The 23964-nt window shown below is 40.5% G+C and overlaps 2 protein-coding genes across 2 annotated transcripts; one reads left to right on the top strand and one right to left on the bottom strand.

Moving 5' to 3' along the window:
- Positions 1-8768: 8768 nt before the first annotated feature.
- Positions 8769-9725, bottom strand: fam43b (family with sequence similarity 43 member B). The gene has a single exon (XM_030770078.1). The coding sequence runs from the start codon at positions 9723-9725 to the stop codon at positions 8769-8771; it is 957 nt and encodes a 318-aa protein (XP_030625938.1).
- A 10735-nt stretch (positions 9726-20460) lies between these two features.
- On the top strand, positions 20461-23042 carry mul1 (mitochondrial E3 ubiquitin protein ligase 1). The gene is made up of 5 exons (XM_030769130.1): positions 20461-20643; positions 20888-21036; positions 21134-21221; positions 21442-21562; positions 21681-23042. Exons 2-5 carry the CDS (start codon positions 20917-20919, stop codon positions 22408-22410), a joined length of 1059 nt encoding a protein of 352 aa, XP_030624990.1. The 5' UTR covers positions 20461-20643; positions 20888-20916; the 3' UTR covers positions 22411-23042.
- The last annotated feature ends 922 nt before the right edge of the window (positions 23043-23964 follow it).

Raw genomic sequence — 23964 nt, 5'->3', positions numbered from 1 at the left:
TCTACCTATAAATTCTATCTTACTACACCAAAAGGTATACACATCGCGAAATCAGCAAAATTTCAACGTGATAAAACTGGTGACATGACATTTTTAACACTAATGACCTCACACATAAGGGGTAACTATGTGATTGTGTTTTTAGTCAGGGTTCTTTGTGTTTTCCTGTGCATAAGGATTTCTCTATACGGTTCAGAGGCCTGTTGAGGTCACCTCATGCCCAGGTGAAGCATGCGCCAGTCTGCTCACATGCCAGCTGAGCTCATTGACTGTGTCACCATCTTTCCTCTCCTTTTTTTTGCCTGTCATACACCACTGCACAGCTAACCAGAGAGATGGGTAATCCTGCCTTAAACCATATTTTTATCTCAGAGAAAAGAGCTATTTTCCCTCTCACACGCATAAACATGCACATACACGCACAGGCTTGCTTGTACAAGCATCTGCACGCTGTCACACACACACACACATATGCACACACAAACACACACACACGCACACACACACACATATACAAACACAAACTCAATGAGAAATCAGAAAGTAAAAGGGAATGAAGGTTGTGTTGGTGAGTGTGTGTGTGTGTGTGTGTGTGTGTGTGTGTGTGTGTGTATGCATGTGTTTAGCCCACAGTAAGTGATTACTCTGCAGGCCTTTCATTGTTGCCTCTGTAATAAGGATCTGTGAACAAACAGATGGGGGACTGATTGACTCTCTGCATCTAAGTGAATACTCCTGGGGCATGTAGGCATCTTAGTCAAAAAGCCTTGTTTGTGTACACTTTTGTACTTCCTCTCTTTTTCTTTTTTTCTTTTTCTTTTTCTTTCTTTCTTTCTTTCTTTCTTTCTTTCTTTTTTTTCTGAAGTTCAGGTGCACTCCTTTGAAATAAGGTTTGATAAGTGGACCAGGGGAATTGATTTGGAGGGCACCAACAGGATGCAGCCTCAGAGGCTCAGATGTTATTGAGGACAGGAATGTCCTACAGTGACCCTAGAGGGGGGATAATGAGAGAGAACCTCCTCTATTACTGCGTCTGTTTCAGCTGAAGGGGTTCGTTCTGTCCACAGGAAGATAGCCGCGTTATGAGCTGGTTCGTCCAATATATTTTCCCAGAGGGCTGTAATAAGGCGAGTCCCAGACACGATGGATACCTGATTTTCAGAAGAAGAAGAAGAAGAAGAAGAAGAAGAAGAAGAAGTGTTTCGTAAAAGGCCAGCTCATTGGAGATATTATGCAGAGTTTTCCAGAAGGAGGCACTAGCTTTATTAGAGTGCCCTGAGCCAAGCCAGAGAGGAGACAGGAATGATGTATTGAAGACAGCTCATGAATATCATGTTCATTTTTACATTTAAGGCTCTTAAACGAATAGAGCGTTTTTTGCTGGGGTTTTTTTTTTGTTTTTTGTTGTTGTTGTTGTTGTTGCTTGTTTTTAGCTTGCTGTTTTTTTATCTCCTTGCAAATAATAAAAGAGCATGACTGAGAAAATTGCACTTTTCAACAGGGTGTAATCATATAATTATTTTTTAAAAATGCTGACTTTATTTACATTTGAGATGAAAGTACGGTTTGTGGGTTGTAGGCCTACTGAGAATGATGCTCTGAAGATGATCTTAAAAAGTAACTCTTGATTAGAGGACACTTAGCTAAGAAGCACGACAGTATCCGGATCTCATCATTTGTTCTGTAATGGTGAAAACAGCATTAGTGGAACAGAGGGTCAGCACTGCAGTTAGACATGGGTGAGATTTGAGTTCATGTGACTGGTGGAAGGGTAAAATGGCAGTTGTTAGATTGATTGTGAGGAAAAGCACATAGAGAAGATACGGTGGAGGGAATTGTGACTAATGGTGATTATTTCAGCAGGATCAGGGGGGTTGACCTTAAATCTGTATGGCTACTTTTAGGGAGCTCTTTAATTAAAGTGCTGTGATGTGTGAACAAATGAACTTTAATCAGTGCAAAAGAAAAAGGACATTTTATTAAAGTGGAAAAAGGACATCAGACAGAATGATCGTTCAAAATCCACTGTACATGGTTCTAGCTACAATGATCTAATTCACCTAAAATAATTTATTATCAAATCAAGAAAAATCAAGGAGAGTAACAAAAAGCAATGTCATTGTATCACATTAAATTTGCTGTCTATTTAAAGAACCCATAAAAGACATCATTTCAGGACAAGAGAAAAAAAATAATCTACATCACTACTCATATAAGTCTCCATCTCCAAAAAACAGGAGACAGATGGAAATTGTACTGAAATTCTGTTGAGAAACTCTGAAATTCTTTTAATACCTGTAGTTACTACAAAAGCGCTGACATGTATTCTGTTACACATTTTAAAAATGGAAAAGCCCTCACTGAATACGTTTTATTGATGCAATAGTGCAGTTACACAGACTGGATAACACGTTTAGAGTGAAAAAGTCCTAATACACATTTCAAACTGAGCTTGTTTACACTTACATGAAAAAAAACAACGGTTAATACAAATATGTGATCTCCTAAGATTTACAGCCATAATTATTACGTGTTAAAGTGTGGCTACAAATTGGTTACAGTATATTTATGTAAGTAGTTGCTAGATGTTGCCTAGATGTTAGTTATATGTTTGTTGGGTTCAGTAAACATAGCCAAACATTAAGAATCATGTTTAATCAGTGTCATAACAATACTTAACATCAGGGTAAATCTACTCAGTCTTTTTCTGCCCTGCCGGATGTACGTTCACAGATAAAAACTGGGGGGTTCTAACGAAAAGAGAGCACAAATTAAGAAAATTAGGACAGGCATTGGGACAGTCTACTCAGGCTATAAAAAGCATTCAACAATTATCCAGGGATCTGTGGCTTTCAAAACTGTCAGGTATGCATTAAGCAGATTGCCAGGTTTCTGAGCCGGAATCTCAGTGTTGCTATCAGCTGGGTTGAGCATCAATAAAAACACGACTGACCATTTCAGGACAGGGTTAGCCAGACAGGGTACTCTCCTGCCCATTGCACCTCAGCAAATTTAGGGCATCCATGGAGATGCATGTGCACGTGTTTGAGGCAATGCGGTCGAGTCTGTGTTCTGCAAGTCTGTTTTTCCCAAGAAATTGGGAAGAAACAAATGCATAGATCAATCAATCAGTCAATCAATCAATCAGTCAATCAATCAATCAATCAACCAACCAACCAATCAATCAATCAATCAATCAATCAATCAATCAATCAATCAATCAATCAATCAGTCATCCACTCAACCAGTCAGTCAGTCAGTCAATCAATCAATCAATCAATCCAATTTGGTTACTTTTGCTTTGAAAAAGATTTATGGGACAGAATAGCTGATCATGTTGGTAAAAATTACCAGATTCCCACAGGGACTTCAATAAACATTTAATGCTATATCTTTCTGATCTAGTTCTGTATTCATATACAAGTGTTACTCATAGGTCACAAATACATCTAATCAATTTATGTAATATTTTCAATGTAATAAATTTCACGAACAAAACAAACATTTTAGCCAGACAAATAATCAAAATCAATTCAAAGAACTGCCTACTCAGGATTTACAAAAGTAAAGATAGAAGAAAATGCTCTATAAAACAAACTCCTGCATATAGAACATTCTGATGCAGTTAGGCCTGTGGTACAACTGTAAAGTCTCTTCAGAGGCAGGCATTGATGTCTCTCTAAGAAGTACAGAAGTGTCAGTACCAAAAAAACGGGGGAGGATTTAAGTTCACAGTTTTCCTCGGTTCCACACTCTTGAGGTGAAATAGGCTGTCAGGAGAGGACAGAGACCATTCTTTATACAGCAGACAAGAGAAGGAAATGACAGTGGGAAGGCAGGAGAGCCCTTCATCCCAGTGACAACATGCTGCCCTGTGAAGAACTTTGGCCCTGGACAGACGGCATTCTTGGGAATCACCTCTCTCAACTTCACAGCAGCAGCTCAGCATAAGGCCTAAAGACCACACACCAAACAGTTATGTCTGACAAACATCTATGTTGTGCACGTATACTCATTATACAAAACTTGTGGATTCTGTCTATACTTTAAAATGATCTCAGCAGAGATCATTAAATATTGCTTTTATTCAATATGAAAAATAGATCATTCATAATATAAAGGTAATGCCACAACAATAGCAGTTTTCTTTTTGTACACATAGAGCAAGCAAGACTTCACATACAAGTGGAGTACCGCTGGCTTTAACCCATTTTATGATCTTGAATATTTAATAATAATTTAAAAACAATCACCTCTGTTTTAAAGAGTAAGAAATTTGATTCTTCCTTTGATCATACATGTTTATGTATGTAACAGTTTCCAGTAATGTTAAATAAGCCACATTCCTTATTTATATTTCTGTTAAATGGCTGCAGAGTTGGTTTAGGCAGCTTCATACGTTGGGTAAGCCTGAGTTGAGCACAGAGTTACCTTAATAACCCATGAAATGCAAATTCATTCTTACCCTGAAGATTGAGGCATTGATATGGACTGCATCCTTTTCCCTAGTTTTCTCTCACTAAATAATAAGAACTCGCTATTGTGTTTTATCAGTTGTCCTACTTTCTAATTCTCTTTTAATAGTTGTTTCTCAATATTTAAGGTGTTAGGAGGGAAAAAAATATTTTGGTAGAGCAACATAATACATTTTTTACGAAAGAACTCTTGTCTGATTCTCATGAATGAGGATGTCTTGTTTGCCAGTGCTCAGGCTTAAGGTTTTTTTTTTTTTGGGGGGGGGGTGGGTGTTAGGGGGTTCTTTCTCTGTCTCTGTTCAGTGCCTTTGACGGGAACAGCAGAGAGAATATTCTGCTGCCTTCCACAGCATTCCTTTGCATAGCTTTCACTGTGAGAAAGTATTCTTTTTGAAAGGTCATGCAATATTCATCAAGAGAAACTCTTTATTTGTCAGCCATGTCAGTGAGCCACAGCCCCACGGGTGGCTGTGCTTTTGGAGAATACAGCTCTGTAGTGCTAATCATAACTTTGGCTTTTTAGCCGACGCTTCCAGACAGCTTATTCGGCTTGATTTACGACAGCGTTGCATAACTGACAATTAGAGGGCAAATCATTGGGAAGTTTTTGTCAGGTTTCTTCATGTTCTTTTTGTTTATTTGTTTGTTTGTTTTGTTGTTGTTTTGTTTACAGATACGCTTTAGAAAATGTTCTTCAGAGGGAAAAAAAGAGTACTTCATTTTTGCAAGCGTAGGCACAATTAATATCGCAAATTCAAACTCAAACACAACATCAAACTCAAACTGATTATTCACCCAAACATGTGACTCAGCAGTCTATTTAAAGATGATGCACGGCACATTCCCAGAGCTTCATTAACACAGTTTGAAAAAAAAGGACAGAAAAGAAAGAAAGAAAGAAAGAAAAGAAAGAAAGAAAGAAAGAAAGAAAGAAAGAAAGAAAGAAAGAAAGAAAGAAAGAAAAACACATTCAGAGCTAGACAAATAATCAAATTAAGAATTGCCTACTCAGGATGTGTGAGAGTAAAGATAGATAGGAACAAAAACTCCAACGAATAGAACATGCTGATGCAATTATACCTGTGATATTATGACTGTGAAGTCCCTTCAGTGGTTGGCATTGCTGTTTTTAGAAAGTTAACTTTGTGTGATTGAGCCTTGAGGAAGTTTATCCAGCATGTAATGTGCTAAGAGGTAATAATGTAGTACCCAGCAGGGTATCACAGGGAGAGAGATGTGTGCAATTGAAGAATACAAATGGAGCACACACACAGACACACACACTCATACATACACACACACACAGACACACACACACACACACACACACACACACACACACACACACACACACACACACACACAGGTGAAGAGCTCTCATCCTCTCAGGATCAGGAGAGATAGCTCATTGATCTGGTCCATCCTTCCTCCAGCAGCACACCTTGTTCCCCCTCCTCTCAGCCTCCAGGAGAGCTGATTAAGGTTTTCTCCCAGAGCTACTCCCAGAGCAGTGTCACCCCACTGCTGTGGTTCTGTTCCATGGCCTTTCCAGTGATGGGAATGTACTCTCGGCGTGTCAAATGTACCCTCAACTCTCTTAGAGAGAAAAAGGCCTCCCACTGGAAGGCAGAACACCCTCAAAATGTCCCCATAAAAAAAGAAAGAAAGGAAGAAAGAAAGAAAGAAAGAAAGAAAGAAAGTAGGAAAGAAAGAAAGAAAGAAAGAAAGAAAGAAAGAAACATATTTTCCTTGTCCACAAAACACTTCTCATGAAGAAGCTCAGAGACAGATGTAGCTTAACGGTACTGGTGTTCCTTATACGCAGTGTAATTTGATTTAGACGTTTTGGTTCAGAGGAAGAAGAGTGCCATCAAATACCAGTGTGTGTGAGATGCAGGAATCCCACAGAGATGGAAGAGACTCCTGTTTATCAGGCCCTCTCCTGCTGCCATCTGGATGTTCTCCCGTGTGTCTACCAGTGTGTACACTACACATTTCAGCTGTGGCACCTCCTTGGCTAGTTGCCTGTAGCAACATGAGGCAGACGAGTACTAGACAAAGCAGACCACTGTATATGGATACCCGTGTGATAAACCATGTTGAGGAGTATTACATGTATGACAGAAATATAGACAGCATGAATAAATCTGAAAAACAATATGTTATTTACGTTGGATGAAATGCAAATGCAAACAGACGTAATGCACACATACATTAATTAAATTGTGTAGCCTGATTTTAATCCTTTTCAACCAAAGTCCCTGCTGCTTTATGGCTGCAACAACCCTGTTTATAGATCCTTTGTGTTGTATAACCATAACGGTTTTCATGGGAACTTCATTTGAGACATCTATTGACTAAAAAGAGATTTCTTATGATCTCCCAAAAAGCCAATCCATCCAGATCGTTTAGATCTCAGTAAAATTAAACTGGTCGACTATCCACAGTCCATAGGACAAACACAGTCAGAATCCTTACGACAAAAAATTAGCGTCCTATCAGCAAAAGACAGATGCCTATGGCGACGTAGATAGATAGATAGATAGATAGATAGATAGATAGATAGATAGATAGATAGATAGATAGATAGATAGATAGATCATCACAATACTACTACTACTACTACTAATAATAAAAACAATAATAATAATAATGTTTTTCGTTCTTTGTTCACCTGCGATATTTACCAGTACTACCAAAATGATTTTCTGTGGTAAAAAAAGCTGTTCTGGTTAAGACTATTTGAATGATGCAGCCAAAAATGGCCCTTGTTTGTACCACATCAGGCTGAAAGCTCTCGGTTGTCTAGGCAGGTGTTTTATGTTTGTTTCCTGGGCAGTTCAATCAGCTGATTAATTGCCTTACTCCCAGAAAAGGACTGACTACCCGACAGAACCTCGAGTCAGAATTTTCCATCCATTTCAGAGCCTGCTCACAGGCTGTGTCAATCAACATATGCTTTTAGGTGGTGAGACTCCACATCATCTTTCAGGATGAGAGTGCCTTTTTCAGATTTAGAAAAAAAAAAAGAAAGAAGAAGAAGTAGTTCTGGAAAAATCCATGCACTAAAATGACAGTTCACAGAGAGAAATAAGCTATGGAGTTTATTTTGATTGTTTTTATTTAAAAATGAATCATTTTAGTGTACTTTTGCATTACATACACTGACAATACTCTCAAAAGATTTATTCAGAAAAATTATAAAACTGTTTGAGATAAAACCCTTTAGTACTTTCCTGTTACATAAACCTCAGGTAAAAACATTAAGAGCTTTCCAAGCAACAAACGGGTTATAGTACTGTGAATGACAGAAAATACACAGGATTTTTTTTCCCACGAGTCTATGGAATCAGTACGCTTAGAGTTTGTTTATTAATTCAGGGTCATAAAGCTTTCTTACCTTTAAAGAACAATGGAGAAAGGTTTCCTGTTCTACTGGTTATCAGGAATTACAAAAAAAAAGAAGAGCAAACACACATCACAGCGCACAACTGAGCATGTAAGACTCAAAAATCCCTGCCTTCAAACGTCAGTGGCAATGTTTTCCATGTCATGCACATAAATAATGACCAGAACGTAAACAAATGTCAGCAATAAACATGTCAAGTCAATGGCTCAAATCCTAAATTATGCCCTCATTCATTAGTTCTCTTCTCAGCCCCAATAAACCTGCATAGCACTCTCTTTGGATGCTGAGCGTGCTCTCAAAGGTCAACAGGACAACAACACAGCAGGGACTGCTTTGACTCATATTAAACAAAATGTATACAATTTTTTATACAAATACACTCTCAAAATTAAATATTCTTTAGCAAATGTCTTCTACTCACACTGAAGGATCAGCAAAACTTTAATAGCAATGCTTCACTTTCGGTTGGCTTGCAGTTTAAGTTCTGCACGTCAGGGGAGTTTTCGTGTGTGTGTGTGTGTGTGTGTGCGTGTGTGTGTGTGTGTATGTGTGGTGTGTGTGTGGTGTATGTTCGGTGTGTTTTTTCAGTCCAATCGGTTTGTTGATTATCCCCTTTTACTTGTGCTTTTATCTGTAAACACCGTTTAACTCTCTCTCTTTAAAAAATGTCCATCATTGCACAGCTCCAGTTCTGTCCAAGCCCTTCCTCTCTGGGAGGCACAGATATCGCTGATGGATGCTCTCTCTCAGCTCCTGATCCCGACACAGAGGTAGGAAAAGTTCCAGGGAGACAGCTCACTGCGCGTCTATGGACAAACAGGAAAAAGTGGGTGGAAGGAGAGAAGGCTGAGGCTCCTAAATGCCAGAGCCACGTTCGTCCTCCGTCACACCAGCGTGCTGATTGTCATCTGTCCCTCCTCATCACCCTCAATGGAGCAATTGTCCAGTCCGTTAACAATTGGTCCCAGGTCCTTCTCATCTGGCCGAGCCAGGTCAACCTTCCCTGTTTCCGCACAGCCCAAGTTCTCGTCTTTCCTCTCTTCCTCTTCTTGCTCCTCCTCCTCTTCTTCATCCTCCTCAGTGATGGAGCAGAGGCGGGTGGCACTGCTGGGCTTGTCAGTCGGAGGCTGATAGTGGCACTGTCCATTTAGGAGCCTCCGTCTAGGGATGAGGGGAACCATGTCCTCCCCCAGAAGCTGCTGCTGGCAGTGCCGGAAGTCGCTCTGGCGTTTGAGGCGTTTGAACTCACTGAAGGCGGAGGTGGAGTTCTGGTACAGACTCAGTGCTATCGCCCTGGCCTTCTCCGCCTTGGCCACCAGGACCGCGTGGCAGCGTAGTACCACCGCCTTGTTCTTCACCTGGTGCCGGTAGATCCACGCAAAGATCTTGGGTCGGTACGGATCTGCCGTGCAGTAAGTGATGCGGTTGAGCGAGTAAAGGTGCGTGGGCTTCTTCTTGGCATTCTTGTCCGCACCCAGACGGATACCATGTGATCCCACGGTCAGCTTCATTTTGGCACTCTGCTCTCCAAAGTTGCTACGTGTCCAGATTTTGGCCACTGCTTCTTGTGTGCAGCCCTCCCCTTTTGCCGTGATGGTGACAACACTTCCAAGGTAACGCACACTGTAGGTGGGTTCCTCTTTGTTGAGCTCCACTTTCTGCCGTTTGCTCTGAAAGATGCTACCCAGCCAGTGGAAGGAGTAGTCAGGTAACAGGTCAGGACAGGAGCGAAGCAGAGAAGATAGCAGAGAGTGATAGGTCAGTCCAGCACTCAGGCTCTTGGGTTTGCTCTTTGCATCATCCTCCACAAGCACAAACTTACTCCTTCTCCAGGGCATCATGGTCTCAGCAAAGTGCAAGGAAAACAGTGCCTTCTTTCCCCTTTTTGAAAAAGAAAAAAAATGAACAAGCAAGAGTCGGTGTTTTTGTCAGAGAGGCAGAGCGAGTGAAACTGCTCTGCCACACGCTGAAGAGAGACTGAGCGTGAAGAGAATCAGCCAGTCTGTTCCAGCATTTGCCCCTCCTTCCTCTGTTCCTCCTCCTCCTTCTGCTCTGCCTGCATCACAGCATGCCGATCGGTACTGGGAGCGCTGCCTCATGCTTCAGCATCCTTTTCACTTTGTCTGAAAAAAAAAAAAAAATCACCCTCACACAATGATCTCTTAATTGTGCTTTGGCCCAGACATAGAGAGCAGAGTTCACTGTGGTGTCACATTGTCACAGGAGACTGATTGGAAAGTGAATCCTTAGCTCTGTCCATTTTAAGGAGTTTGTTTTATAGATGGCTTTTCTTATGCAATATTTTCTCAAACCACGAAAGCTGGTGTCGGAAAAGAAATTTGAATTCATAATTAATCAAAGTAATCATGGTCCTGGGCAAGCACAGATGGTGGAAACAATTGTAACACCATGTGTGTAGTGATTCTTGAAGTTTTATGAAAAAGTATCAATTTTATCCCTTAACAAAGTAAGCAAATATTTTAAGGCAAAAAGAATATAATATCATCCTCTGAATGCACTTTAGTGTTTTTCTCCTCAACAGTCCAACAATTGTTTACAAACAATTGTTTACTTACATGTACACATTTCATCAAGGCCTGTGCACAGTCACTCCCATTTGACACCCCAACCATACATATTCTCCATTTATCTTCCCATGTCCTGCCACTTTTTGACAGCACCTTTGATTTTCTTTTGTGTGTAATCCCTCTTTGTGAGCACTCGTTTCTCTGTGTCTTACTGCTTCTTCTCTCTTATTTGTCAAGGGGCTGACAAAATGGAGAATGCTAGCTGGGTACGTCAGGAGAGGCCGTCCAGTCGGGCAGGTCTGCGGCCATGAATCATGCTCAGTAGCGTCTCCATCAGGCTTATGGTGTAAGCCAAGGGAGTTGGCACTGTCACTGAGAGATGAGGTCTTCATGAGCAGGAATGGTTCCAGGATTCAGCATCAATTAACAATTATAGAATTTAGGATGTACTTTCAGGGGCTAACACTGGCAGGTGGAACTTAAGACAAACAATATATAAATGCTCTATGGCACGATTAGTATCCCAATAGCAGAATTTGTACACAGTGGTGAGAACTTACTGATGAAGGGAGAAAAACATTGTCTCAGGGTCTGGTCCAGACATCTGGTTAAGACATTGGTTTAGTTGAAAATTAATTGAAATCTGGCTAATGTCATCATGACAGCATTAGGTTCACCAATGCAAATTACAACAGTTAGAACTGCTACTTAGAGATGAGGATCAATATTCAGCATATAAATCATGACATGTTATTTTCATAAACATAGGAAATATCATTAGAATAGCACTGTAGTATGAAAAGTTAAAATGTTACTGTTCTTCATTTGAACCCAAAACTCTAACCTTAAACATGAGTAAGTACCTTGATTAATACAATCTTGTTCATAGTGCTCTTGAATAAAATAGCATCTGAGAGATCACGATGAAAATATTAATGTGAAGCAAGAAAGGAGAAACAGACTCTGTGTGGAAACATGTGTTGTACTGATACACTTTTTGTAGTGAAACGGATTGAGTATATATATATGTGTGTGTGTGTGTGTGTGTGTGTGCACGCGCGCGTGTGTGTGCGCGTGCATGTCTGTGTTAATAAAAGTTTACATAGTTACAAAGTCATGAAATCATCCATAGGCTGCTCAAACCCTGAGGACGTGTTTTTCCATTGTCATCCAGAAAGATAAAAATCCAGGGCAGAATAGCAGCGCCACTGGACAAAGAGATCATTCAGTATGGCTTTGTGTTGACTAGCGTTCAAGTCCCTGGAAACAGCAAGTTTCTTTTGGCGTGTTCCACATGTGCTGTCTTTTGGTGTGCTCCACAAACACAGTATTTACTATGTGACTTTTTCTCACTGCTCAGTAAAGTACTGCCTGTATTCTATGCTTAGCTTTGCTTGAAACCTGAATCTTTAGGTGTAAGAAAGGGCATGTGTTCTGGAGCCCAACCCTTCTACACTGACTCCTCTGGATGGAACGCTAGATAATGACGTCTTTCTCCCAGACCTCTGTGCCAGTGTCACTGTTTGCTGTTTTTCCTGATGAATTATCAGTAATTTGAGAAGTCTTCATCACTGAACGTCCTGTTAATCATGTCCCAGCAATCACCCCTGTTTCACCATCACTGAGATCTCTTCCCCTGGCCATAGTAGCTGAAAGAACAGGTGTCTGAGCCTGCCCTCCAATATTATTCATGACCTTGATGAGATGCTAATGGCTTGAACTGACTCATCAACCAAACCTGTTCTGATTCACATGCTTTCAGTCTATTTTGTACCACTCAGGTCTCCTTCAGTAGTATCTGGGCATCTGAGGCTACAAACAGCCCTTGATCTCAAAATTATTACTATTCATTATTTTATTTTATTTATTTATTTATTTATTTATTTATTTATTTATTTTATTTATTTATTTTACAAAAATTAGAATAATCAAAATATAGCCCTGGATCTATTCATCTGTCAATCCAATCATGCATTAAAGCCCTCAAAAATAATATGATATCACTGATCAAAAACACCAGTACATTTTGGGTCCTCTGTGTGTCATCCTTCACACTACTTGGCACGCATGCATTTTTGTGAGAGAGCACACTGGTTACAGAGCTTGTTATTGTTGGCATCTGGTGATAGCTAGCTAATTCACCAAGGCAAGACTTGAAGGCTATGGATATGAGAAGCTTTTCCAAAAAGAAGAAGGATGAAGGCAACGAGGCGCAGGCGAGGCGAGAGGAGGTGGAGGAAGAGTAATCTCCTGTTGCTGTAGCAGCAGATGAGTCAGGACATGAGAGTGCCACTGCCTCATCTACAAGCTCAGGTTGGTAAAGAGGAGGGCTCTTTAGCTAGCTAGCTAGTCTAGCTTAGTGGTTCTCAAACATTTTTGTCACAAGGCACACCATTTATGAAAGCAAGTATTTCCAAGGCACACCTTTTCATATGATTATAGCTATGTAAGTCATCATAAATAAGACTAATTCCAAGGCACACCTGGCCAGCTCCCAAGGCATACCAGTGTGTGACGGCACACAGTTTGAGAACCACTGATCTAGCTAGCCTGCACTCACAGCCGGTTCTTTGGCTGTCAAAACGTGAAGAACTGGTTCAAGATTAGGCACTGGCTCCGAACCAGCCCTCAAACTACCGTGGTGGAAAAGGGGTAGCTGTGATATCAGTGTGGACCCTGGGCTAAGCATAGAAAGAAAGTGGATTGGTAGAGCACAGTGTCTCACATCTTATATTCATTTTACTCCAAAATAACTTGAAAATGGTGCAGTTATCTAAATCTAAAGATTTCTGGGCTGGGCTGAGACCCCAGTGTTTCAAGATCCTAACAACGCCTCTGATCTCCTTAGCTGGTCATTTTGGTAGTTATCTGTAAGAGTTGCAGGCTATCTTGGATATGATGTCATGGTATTATAACATCACATGGTATCACTGTCATCAAGTTATTTTAAAGGTCATGTTGTCATCTTTGTTTACTCAGAGGATGTTTACTGTCTCTCTCTCTCTCTCTCTCTCTCTCTCTCTCTCTCTCTCTCTCTCTCGCTCTCTCTCTGAGGATAACTTCATTATTAACTCTAAAACTGTACAAACTTCAAAAAGTTCAGTCAGTCAGTATCTTTCCAAACCACTGCCTTTGCATGACTGGACACTCTTTTTCTGTAACTAACTCTTTTTAACTCAATGCCTGATTGACCCAAAAACTGAGAGCTTCCCTGACAAAAAAAAAAGTCAGACCTAGAGCCCCAAGCAATAGCAAACCTTTATGTCTATTTTTACTTTTAGAGATATGAAAGGTCTAGCCATCCGCACTCTCCTGATGGCCAGGGGGAAGCACTGAAATCATTTTATTAAGTGCCACTACAAACTTCTGAAGAGCATTCAAAGAAAGTGTGTTGTTTCTTTCAAAAAAAAAGTGTGTGGCTCTAGGTGTTCAACTCATGGTTTTGGCTCTCAGTCTGAAAAAGCAGATAAATATATTCATAGAGTCCATTTTCTTTTATGTTCATTTTAATAAGGTTGGTGTCATTAATCACATCTCCAATCTGAAGTAGCTGCTTTGATGGCCCTGAACATTAACGTTGGCCGTCATCTGTGCCCTTTACGAAGACTGATGGACGTGAGTCATATTGAATTCTCTGCTGCTGCCGGACTACAGGACTGATGAACGAAATTAGGAAAGGTCTGCGGAAGCATCGACCGCAAGGCGTGTTAAAATTCCATTAACATCCATGTCGTTCACCGATTGTGAGGATTTTTATACCTTCACAAAAGAACACGGTGGTTCAAACGCCTGGAAAAAGCAAGCCTTTGCCCAAGGGAAATGGGCACAAGGTGTTCGTTCTGTTATGAGATCACTGGAAATGGGATGTAACTCTCTGAACCAAGTTACTGGACTTTTTGAAGAGGCCTGTGATTCTGTTATGTGAAGCTTTTATTCACTGGTATATTAGAGAAACGAGATGTACAGGAACTGGATATGTATTTCAGACTTTTACAGTTAGAACGAATAGAAGTCTGATAAAAAATGCTGTGTTACTGAGATGATTCTCACTGTGTCTGTGTGAAAAATATCAAAAGGGACATTGTTGATTTCTTAAAAAAACAAAAAAGAAAGAAAGAAAGAAAGAAAAAACCCTTAAAAAATCTCTCCACTCATCTGAATCAAGAGCAGCATTGCTAGAGAGGTGGCAATAGCAAAGAAACCAGGCAATTAGCAGAATTTTCATCAGGCCAATGAATACTGTGTTCTGTGGCAGCAGAATCCCTGTAACACACACTCAAAGACAGCCTCAGCGCTCTATTGCACATAATTTCTTCAGAGAATTGGGACTGTGCACATTTTTCCCTGATAATTAACAACGCCCCTCTGGAAGGACACAAACACCCATTATGCTGCATAAAATAATCAGGTGTTTGTTTCTTCTGCCCATTAGAATGGTCCTGTTAAATAAATACAAACATAAGAATAATCACACAAACACATCATCTCTCGCTCTTTCTATATTTCATACGATGTATTTCCAATGTGAACTGTGAGGAATTGTAGCCATTTCTCTGAGTGAACTGCTTTTAGACATTTATATTTTTTAATTTATTTTTGTTTGTTTGTTTGTTTATTTATTTATATTTTTGACAGAGCAGAGGTGCTGCTGTGGCCAAGAGCAGACCCAGTTCATTTCAAGCACTTTCACCAGGAACCATTTGTTATCAGCACTCCTCTCTTGTGAATGCACAGCCCAGAGCACAGAGTGCTACCGAATCAATCCAATTACTCTTATCTAAAGCCCCTTAAAAAAAATCCCAGCTAAAGTCATTCTTTTCTCTTATTACAAGCTCTCATTTTAGGTTCATATTGCCCCCCTTAACCAGTGCACTGTATTTTTGTTTGCTACATATTTCCATCTAAATCAGACAGACTAAATGAATTTGGCTCTGCCTTCATAGCACCACATCGCACATCCAACCTGCTGTAATGAGTGTAAGGGGCCAGGTGGGGAGTGGGTCCCAGATCTTGGTTCTTAGATGGCACTCTGTAAACAATGATCCAGGCAGATGACAGCATGTGCTGGGCTCCTGTCCAATCAGAAACTCCAGGCTACAGCACAATCTATATGAACAAAAACACAGTCAATAGAGTAGCATTTTAAAACTGGTTTTCCATCTATCTGTTTGCAACCTTAACAAAGTTAACTGGTAAAAAAAAAAATATGTCTCTGTATTTGCTCATTAATGTTTCAGACTTTCTTTGAACTCATCATCCTTTTCACTCTCTTGGCCTTATTCATCCAGTTCTGGGTAACACTCTCATTCTTTTCACCAAGGTATGTTGTAATCAAATATTTCCGGTACTTCAGTCGCTGTTCAGTCCCCACTAAAGTCTTAGAGTTTTGTTATGGAAAATGGCCATGTACTTGAAGTGATTCAACCTTATTTGCATAAGTGTTATGTAACGCAGAAAATGTAAATGTGTTCACCATCTGAAGTTTCTAAAGAGAGGAAATGAGCGTTGCCATAATGCAGCCATGCTGCTGCCAAACACTTGCATTATTCATCTCCTTCTTTTGTCTGGCACTCCTCAAAGGCACTGCTCCAGAAACTCCACAGCATCATTCAAAAGAAAAAAAAGACTTCTTTTTAATACGTTTAAGTGGTCAGACACAGTTTTGGTTACATGATTACATTTTGTTTGGACGTAAACATGGAGGAGCATAAACTGATCTTTAAGGTCAAAAATGAATACTTAGAAAGAACATCAGGACTCTAAAATGCATACACTTACATGGATATGACAAGCATGAAGTATGAATCTTGCCCATAGTAACCGTTCAGTGTGACAAGCTTTCTGTGATTATAAATGTCATGTTACAGACATGCAACCCAAATTAGTAACCCTGTGTTCAGTGCTAGTTCATGGCTTCACACAAATGGTTTTCATTCTCCACTATAAACATCTAATTCAAGAAACAACTGAACTATTTTTTTTGGGGGGGGGGGGGGGGGGGGGGGGGGTTGGGGGGCAGGGGTTGTTTTGGGGTTGTGGTTATCATATACAAAAACTAAAGTAAATAAATAAATAAATGAATGAATGAATAAATGCAGTTGGCGTCCTGGGTTCCCTAAGTTATAGAAGATTTCTAAAGCTTCAGGACATCATTGGTAATCCACACTTCTAGCTCCCAAACTGGAGCCAGGCTGGCAGTACATGTAAGTAAACCATCCTATGGACGTCCGAAAGATGGGAAAATGGCAAAATTCCAATGGCAAGGTTGCTATAGGACAAGTGAGCATGAGATAAATGGATATATTTATGTACTTATAGTCTATCCAAGGAAGGAAATTTGCCATAGTTGCTTATGGCCAATCCTCTTGGGAGGAATCAGAGGAGAGAGCAGAGTACAAAATTATTTTATATTGTTGTTATAGTAAAAGAGCCCATGTTCCCCAGGTTCATTACCATCAGAGTTCACTTTATCTTTTTTTTTTTAATCCAATGAATTTTCCAAACAGTGCATAATGATTAGGAGAACACACAGGTGCACAGTCTCAGAGAGTGCATGTCCAGTTCAGCAATAAGAAATGAATGCCCTCTCCTCTCTCAAAGTCATGCCCTGCATCCCAAAACAGTAAGCAGTGTCCAAACAAGGACGTCAGCGCTCAATTTGGGCATGGCACAGGGCTGAGTGGTCTGCAGCTCGGTGAGCTTAGCACTGTAATAAAAGAACATGTTCAGCCATGAGTGGAGGGCAATTAGACTCATTATGATCATTCTGATAATCATTCTCTCATGTCACGCCGTCCCGTGCTGCTACCTGACAACATTGTTGAAATCCATTAGTCTGAACCAGGGAACAAACCGTTTTTGTTCAAGGTTCATAGAACAGAGACATACCAACAAATGAACACACTGCTGTTAATTGTGCTGTATGTAAACACAAAGTATCTGAGCATATTTCAGCGTGTATGTAATAAGCCCCTGAATAGTGACGATGCTTTGTGTGTGTGTGTTGGGGGAGGGGGGGGGGGGGGCGCTTCTGCATCTGTTGTCCAACTCCTCAGTTCTTTCCTCAATGGACAGACTCCACAATACTGAGACAAACACATGCGACACTCTGTATTCCTACTTTGCTGTTTGTCCCTCAAACCATCTGTGCTGTTTCTGTCTTTCATTTCACTTGAAGAGATACAGGAATTAGGCACACACACACACAGCCACTCCTTGGCAGATTTCTTGGGGTGAAAGTGCAGTGTTTTCTGGAAACACCCAACACTGTTAACCCAATCACAGGACCTGTGCTGAAGGCGATGTGCTGAGGTCCATTCAGTGAATCTGTGTCTGGGATGACAAGATTTGCAGAAGACTTACCCCTATCCCCATTTTGCTTTTATATGCTTGTTATTTTGATGCAGCTAGAGTAGCTGTGTCATGAGTCATCTTCAATCAAGTAACTACCAAAAAAAATTCCTCATTAAATCGGGGAAGTATGAATTTCCTGAAAGACCTTCAGGAGTTTTTAACACAAACTTGGAACATTTTCATGGCAGGTTAATGCAATTCGTTAGAGACACACTCAGAATATAAAACAAAATACAACATCCATCTCATCACATCAGTCTTAAGAGAACATAGATAAAAATGGACTCAAATTTCCATTAATTCAGACTCAATATTGCAGCAATTACAGCGGCTTCTTTCTTTGTATATGATCTACATGATTTTTTTTAAAAATCTTTTTATATCATTTAAATTCAATATCTCTTACATCCTATTCGAGTTATGGCTTGCCAGAGATCTATAGCACCTATCCAGTCCTATATAGTCTATCAAACTAAAGGCTAAACTGACCGTGACCTGTTCTCTGTTTTTATGCAACACACTGAAAAAGCAGTAGGATACTATGCTAGTCCTCTCTCAGTTCAGTTTTCTTTAAGAGAGCATGCAATTCAGTATTAAATCAAGGTCTGAGGGTAGAAGGCCATAGCTACATGGCTCTTGGAACCTTTTCCATACGTGGATCCTTCAACACTTGACCTCAAAGCCTGTTTGAACAACAGAACACTCTCCAGTTCCATTACTCTGAATGTGCATTCGGCATAGGGTCAGCTGCAGTCTGGACTCTCTGCTAACACATGCACATATTAAAAAAAAATCACCTGCAAGTCTGTGCTGCCGGTGCCCCATAAAATCTTGAAGTGCATGAGGACTGAGAAATGTTCTTTTTCATATTTTCAAGTAGAACCATGTGTGGTTCTACTTTTCAAATTTTTAAATCATTGACTTACAAACTAATTTTTTTTTTTTTTTTGCAACCATTAGAGAAATGATTATACCTTGGTTTATAGATATTTCTGGATAAATTACAATAGGATAATTCAACATGCTAATGTTTATAAGCTGTAACATGTCTTACTTTCATCTTGGTTATGTTCACTGTAAACCCTTTATAGCATATTCAACGTGGTGCTAGAGACATAAGCCATTTGATGACAGCATCAAATGTAGGAAGAGGCCAATTTCACAGTACAGGATTCATTTCACGTTAAACAACTCTGCTGTCTGTAAACTCAATGAGCTTTTTCAATGATGTGCTGTTCGCATCACACTCAACTCACATCAGTTCTTCAAAGTAATGAGAAACAAAAGTTATCCTTGCAAGGGATATGTAACTTTCCTCCTGTCACTCAACACACAGGGATTGTTGATGTAACAACAATCTGTCTATCTATCTGTGTTTGTGCTGTGCAGGGGACATGGAAGACACAGGATACGGAACATGTAAGATTAAAGAAAAATCAGAATATCAGGCTGACTCATCCAGGGACATGGAAAATTCAGGATTGCCTTTAATCAAATTAGAGCTATTCTGTCCTTCAGTATGCTTTCAAGTACATTCTCCATAGTGCACGAACATAATATGATACATTTGTCATGAATGACAAAGCTCCATCTTAGAAAAGCCACTCAGCTCTAAAGTAACAGCTGTGATTAATGGCAGTATGAGAATGGTTTTGTTTCGTATGCTTAGATTAGGTTAGGCCTTGATTTACTGAGCTGCCTCTCCATTTTAAAAGCCTTGGGGCTCTGTAGGCCTACCTAACACTGTCAAAACTGCATTCTGGTGTAAATACATGATATGATACCACCATCTGCTGGACAAATTAACCATCATTCACTTCTTACTTGGGCGTACCTTTAAGCAAGTAATAGAGTGCTGAGATAGCCTTCTCATAAGTAGAGGAAATTTTCAAAAGCTATAATTAACGTACAGATCCCTGGATGGTGAGATAAACATTAGTGCAGCCATTCAGATAGAAATCACTGTTAATATGAAAGGGCCCGGTTAACTTTCAAGAGAATCAAGACTCGAACCACCATCTCCAGAATTTAACTTCTTTTATTTTCAATTATTTGGCAGCTCTAATGAAAGACGTGATGACCCAAGTCTGTACCTGACTAGGCTGTGACGTCCCTCTCCCGTGCCTCCCTCATAGATTAGGCTACTGACATTCTCAGCCACTGAGTATACGTTTGACTCTATTCTTCTCCTTCGCTGAAACTGTGTACTGTAAGTATAACTCAAACAATAATATAGCTGTCCTATTATCACTGAATTTCAAGTGACTTTCAGGTAGATAAATACATAGACAGACAGATGGATCGACAGATAGATAGATAGATAGATAGATAGATAGATAGATAGATAGATAGATAGATAGATAGATAGATAGATCATTTATTGAGTCCAGAGGGAAAATGAGTTATCACAGTAGCCTAGACAAATAACAAGGGAACATCAGAAACTCCAATCCGTTGAAGTATGCTTGTATAGTTAATGATGAAGTGGATTTGCTCCTCTTTGCGACAAGGATGCCCTGTCGCCATGCTGCATGAACGACTTTTATCATGAAAACTGACGTAAATCGTATCGTTTCTGGGAAATGTAGTTCTCTAGCTGAGATACTGCGGAAATATCTTCGCTAATGTTGTTACTGTCGTTGGACTGCTCAGTAGATAGTTTGCATGTTTAGCGGTGGACATTCTAAATTAGAAGTACATGTTAGTTTAGTTGTCAGTATTTATCTAGATAATTTACCATTTGCCATGCTGCATGTTTGATTCTGGTTCTCGCTAATCACACAGTTTCCACTTAGCTGTGATTAGCTAGCTAAGTTTGCCAGTAACAACTTAGCAAATAGGCTATGCCACTCTTAAAAGTACTCGCGAAGTGCTAACGGTAAGGGTCAGGCCAACTAACAATTAGATATCAAAGCTGTTATTATTTGTAATCTCTTTTACTGTTCTCACAGGAACGTAGGCCAGATCACCATGATCATGTTGTTAGCGAACAGGATAACCTTGGGTGCTCTTCCATAAAATGGCTTGCAATTTATGCGTTAACAGCAATGAACTAAGACCACAGACCGTACAATGTTGTCCGTTTCTGAAGCCTTAATCAGAATAATTTTTGTTTCCATTAGCGGTGTGTATTTGCAAATTAGATCATAGGATGGAATCCAGTGGGAGACCTTCCACAGCCCAAATGGTGCTACTGGCAACGAGTTCAGCTTTAACTGCTGTTTTTTATGCTATTTACAAAAAGAAGGCAGGGACAGTTACGCGACTTAAGGTAAGACAAAGTTGTGGTGATAATTAGCATGGTCTGCGTAAACCTATAGTAGACAGACCTATGGAATATGTATGTTCTTTATTTTTCTCCCTGTCAGGAAGCAAAGAAAATATCTCTAAATCAAGACTTGAAAAACATCCTCCTGGAGGCACCAGGAAAATGTGTGCCCTATGCTGTCATCGAAGGTAAGAAGAGAAGTGACACCTTTTGCCTTGAGTGGGTTTGATATGTGTTGGTTCTGTTTCTTTGTGTTGACTGTCAATATATTGTCAGCATGTCACAGTCCTGCTAGTGTATAACACCAGTCATCAGAGAAATAATTGTTCTTCAGAGGGTAAGTTGAGATGTGTAATTCTGTGAAGACACCCCTGATCTTTAGGTCGTGTTTTACTCTTTATGCTCTAGGTGTTGTGCGGTCTGTAAAAGAAACTCTAAACAGCCAATTTGTGGATAACTGTAAGGGAGTAATTGAGAGGTTGACACTGCGGGAAAAGAAGATGGTGTGGAACCGCACCACACATCTCTGGTATGGCTCTACATTCTCATGCTCTTTCAATGCACAGTGTAGTATGTCACCCTCAAATATTTAGTCTTGATGTTGGTCCCGTTTTCCCTTGGAACTAAAGTTAAAGTTATCAATTTAGGAACGACTGTGAGAAAATCATCCACCAGCGCACCAATACTGTGCCCTTTGACCTGGCCTCCCATGATGACACTGTGGCCGCATCTGTGCGTGTGGTGCGTCCGCTGGAGGCATCTGAACTGAACTTGGAGACCACCTACGAGAACTTCCACCCCACTGTGCAGTCCCTGAGCAACGTCATCGGCCACTTCATCAGTGGTGAGCGACCACAGGGCATCCACGAGACAGAGGAGATGTTGCGACTGGGCGCTAGCGTGACTGGCGTTGGCGAATTGGTCCTGGACAACAGCCTGGTCCGCCTGCAGCCACCGAAACCGGGATTCCGTTACTTTCTGAGCCGGCTAGATTACGATTCACTGCTGAGGAAGCAGGAGAGCAGCTTGCGTTGGTGGAGGTTTCTGACGGTGCTGTTTGGCCTGGCTGCCTGTGCCACGCTGGCCGTCATGCTGTGGAAGCAGTACCTGCTGCAGCGCCAGCGTCGTAAGGAGAGGAGCTTGCTGGAGGAGTTCAAAGAGAAGCAGAGGAAGAGACTGCAGGAGCTGAACCTGCAGGAGGGAGAGGTGGCACCCAGCGCCTGCAGTGTGTGTCTGAGTCGTGAGCGGTCTTGCGTTTTTCTAGAATGCGGCCATGTGTGTACATGCGACACATGCTACCACGCCCTGCCCCAGCCGAAAAAGTGCCCCATCTGCAGGGCCAGCATAGACAGAGTAGTTCCACTCTACAACAGCTAAAGGGACAGGCAGAAGAAGCTCTCGGAATATCAATGGAAAGATCAGCACTTATGTTGGAAGGATGAGGGATACAGCCAGCATTGTGACAAAACATGCCATGCAACTTCATAGATGCTCATAAATCATTGCCCTTAACAAGTTTTCAATTTCAAAACTGTTGTAATGTGGGAATTATGTGACAAATCAAAGACCTAATCAAGACCAAGTACATTATTCCTCATTCTTCTGATTAAATTGTTATGGGGGGTGAAGAGGTGGAATACCAGAATATGTGTGCTCTAATAATTCATATCTGCTCTACTTTGGAGCCAGGTTTGCCTTTTGACTGTTTAAATCTGTATTGTAATAACAATGTAAGTGGAAGTGACCTGTTGAATACCTCTAAACAGAGATTTTTTTTGTTGAAATGAGCATTGTCTGTATATGAGAAATATTCAACTTTGAGCTCAGGCAGCCTTTGAGTGAGCAAGTGTGTTATGTTCCTTTCCACTAAAGGAGATTGCTTTAAACTGATTACCATGGAAACACACATCTAAGTTGTTGGGGGTTTTTTTCAAAACACAAATTCATTTTTATGTTTGTACTTGTACTGAACAGTTTGAAAATGCATACACTGTTTTACAAATTACAATGTTTTGTGAAGAAATAAAAAAAAAAAAAGAAACTTGGGCAAAACCGCGGGGGCCTGTATCATGTCTTGTCCTCATTTCAAAGCAACGTACATGCTGAAAAGAATATTCTGAATGATGTGCTTAATCTCATCTCAAAGGGGGAAAAGAACGTCGTCTGCTTGAAACGCGTCTGTTGTTTCTAGATTGCGGTATTCAACCTAACCAGTAGAGGGAGATCTTGGCTTGCTCTTGTCTATTGTAAAGAACATATATTAACATATTCAAATGCAGATACAGTTATGGATGAGCTAATGTGTAATAGTCCTGAAGGATGACATCTTTTACCCACAGTCTTTTTAAGAATTCAGTTTTGAACTTGTTGCTCGTTTCATATATTTCTGAAGATACCATGAAAGTGGAAATCTGATGATGTGTCATAAAATTCAGCTGAAACATAAAATCAACCACCTAGGATCATGTAGCACATGGTGCTGATCTTAATCAGTTTATTTGAAATGCACGTGCAGGATTATGTAAGCTATTTTCAGGCATATACAGTTGCCTCTCTCGCATTACCAGCGGGGAATGGGAGTTTGTTGAACTGCAAGCTACATCGTGACCTGTAAATCAGTTGTAGCCTTCGTTGTTTAACTACTACACCATTACAAATACTAGGCAAATATCAAATGTCTGCAAAAGCGTTTCAGACTGTATAGCGTAGGACGTCCCTGGAAAACGCTGAGCAAAATATGCAGCGCAAACTGAATGAGGGAGAGCTGCTGGATGCACCAGGAAAATTCTGCCTCTGTGACGTATTCCAGTTCTCAGAGGATTTGTGTTTTGCATCGCTCTTCAATTTTGCACTTTTTTTTCCTCTCCAGATCAGCCTTTCCGTATCACTTTTCAGCGTTCGATGCCACGTTTAACTGTGTTTACAGGGATA

Source organism: Chanos chanos, chromosome 3 (genome assembly GCF_902362185.1).
Source record: "Chanos chanos chromosome 3, fChaCha1.1, whole genome shotgun sequence".
In the NCBI taxonomy this organism is placed as follows: domain Eukaryota; kingdom Metazoa; phylum Chordata; class Actinopteri; order Gonorynchiformes; family Chanidae; genus Chanos; species Chanos chanos.
This window is presented reverse-complemented; position numbering and strand designations above follow the sequence as displayed.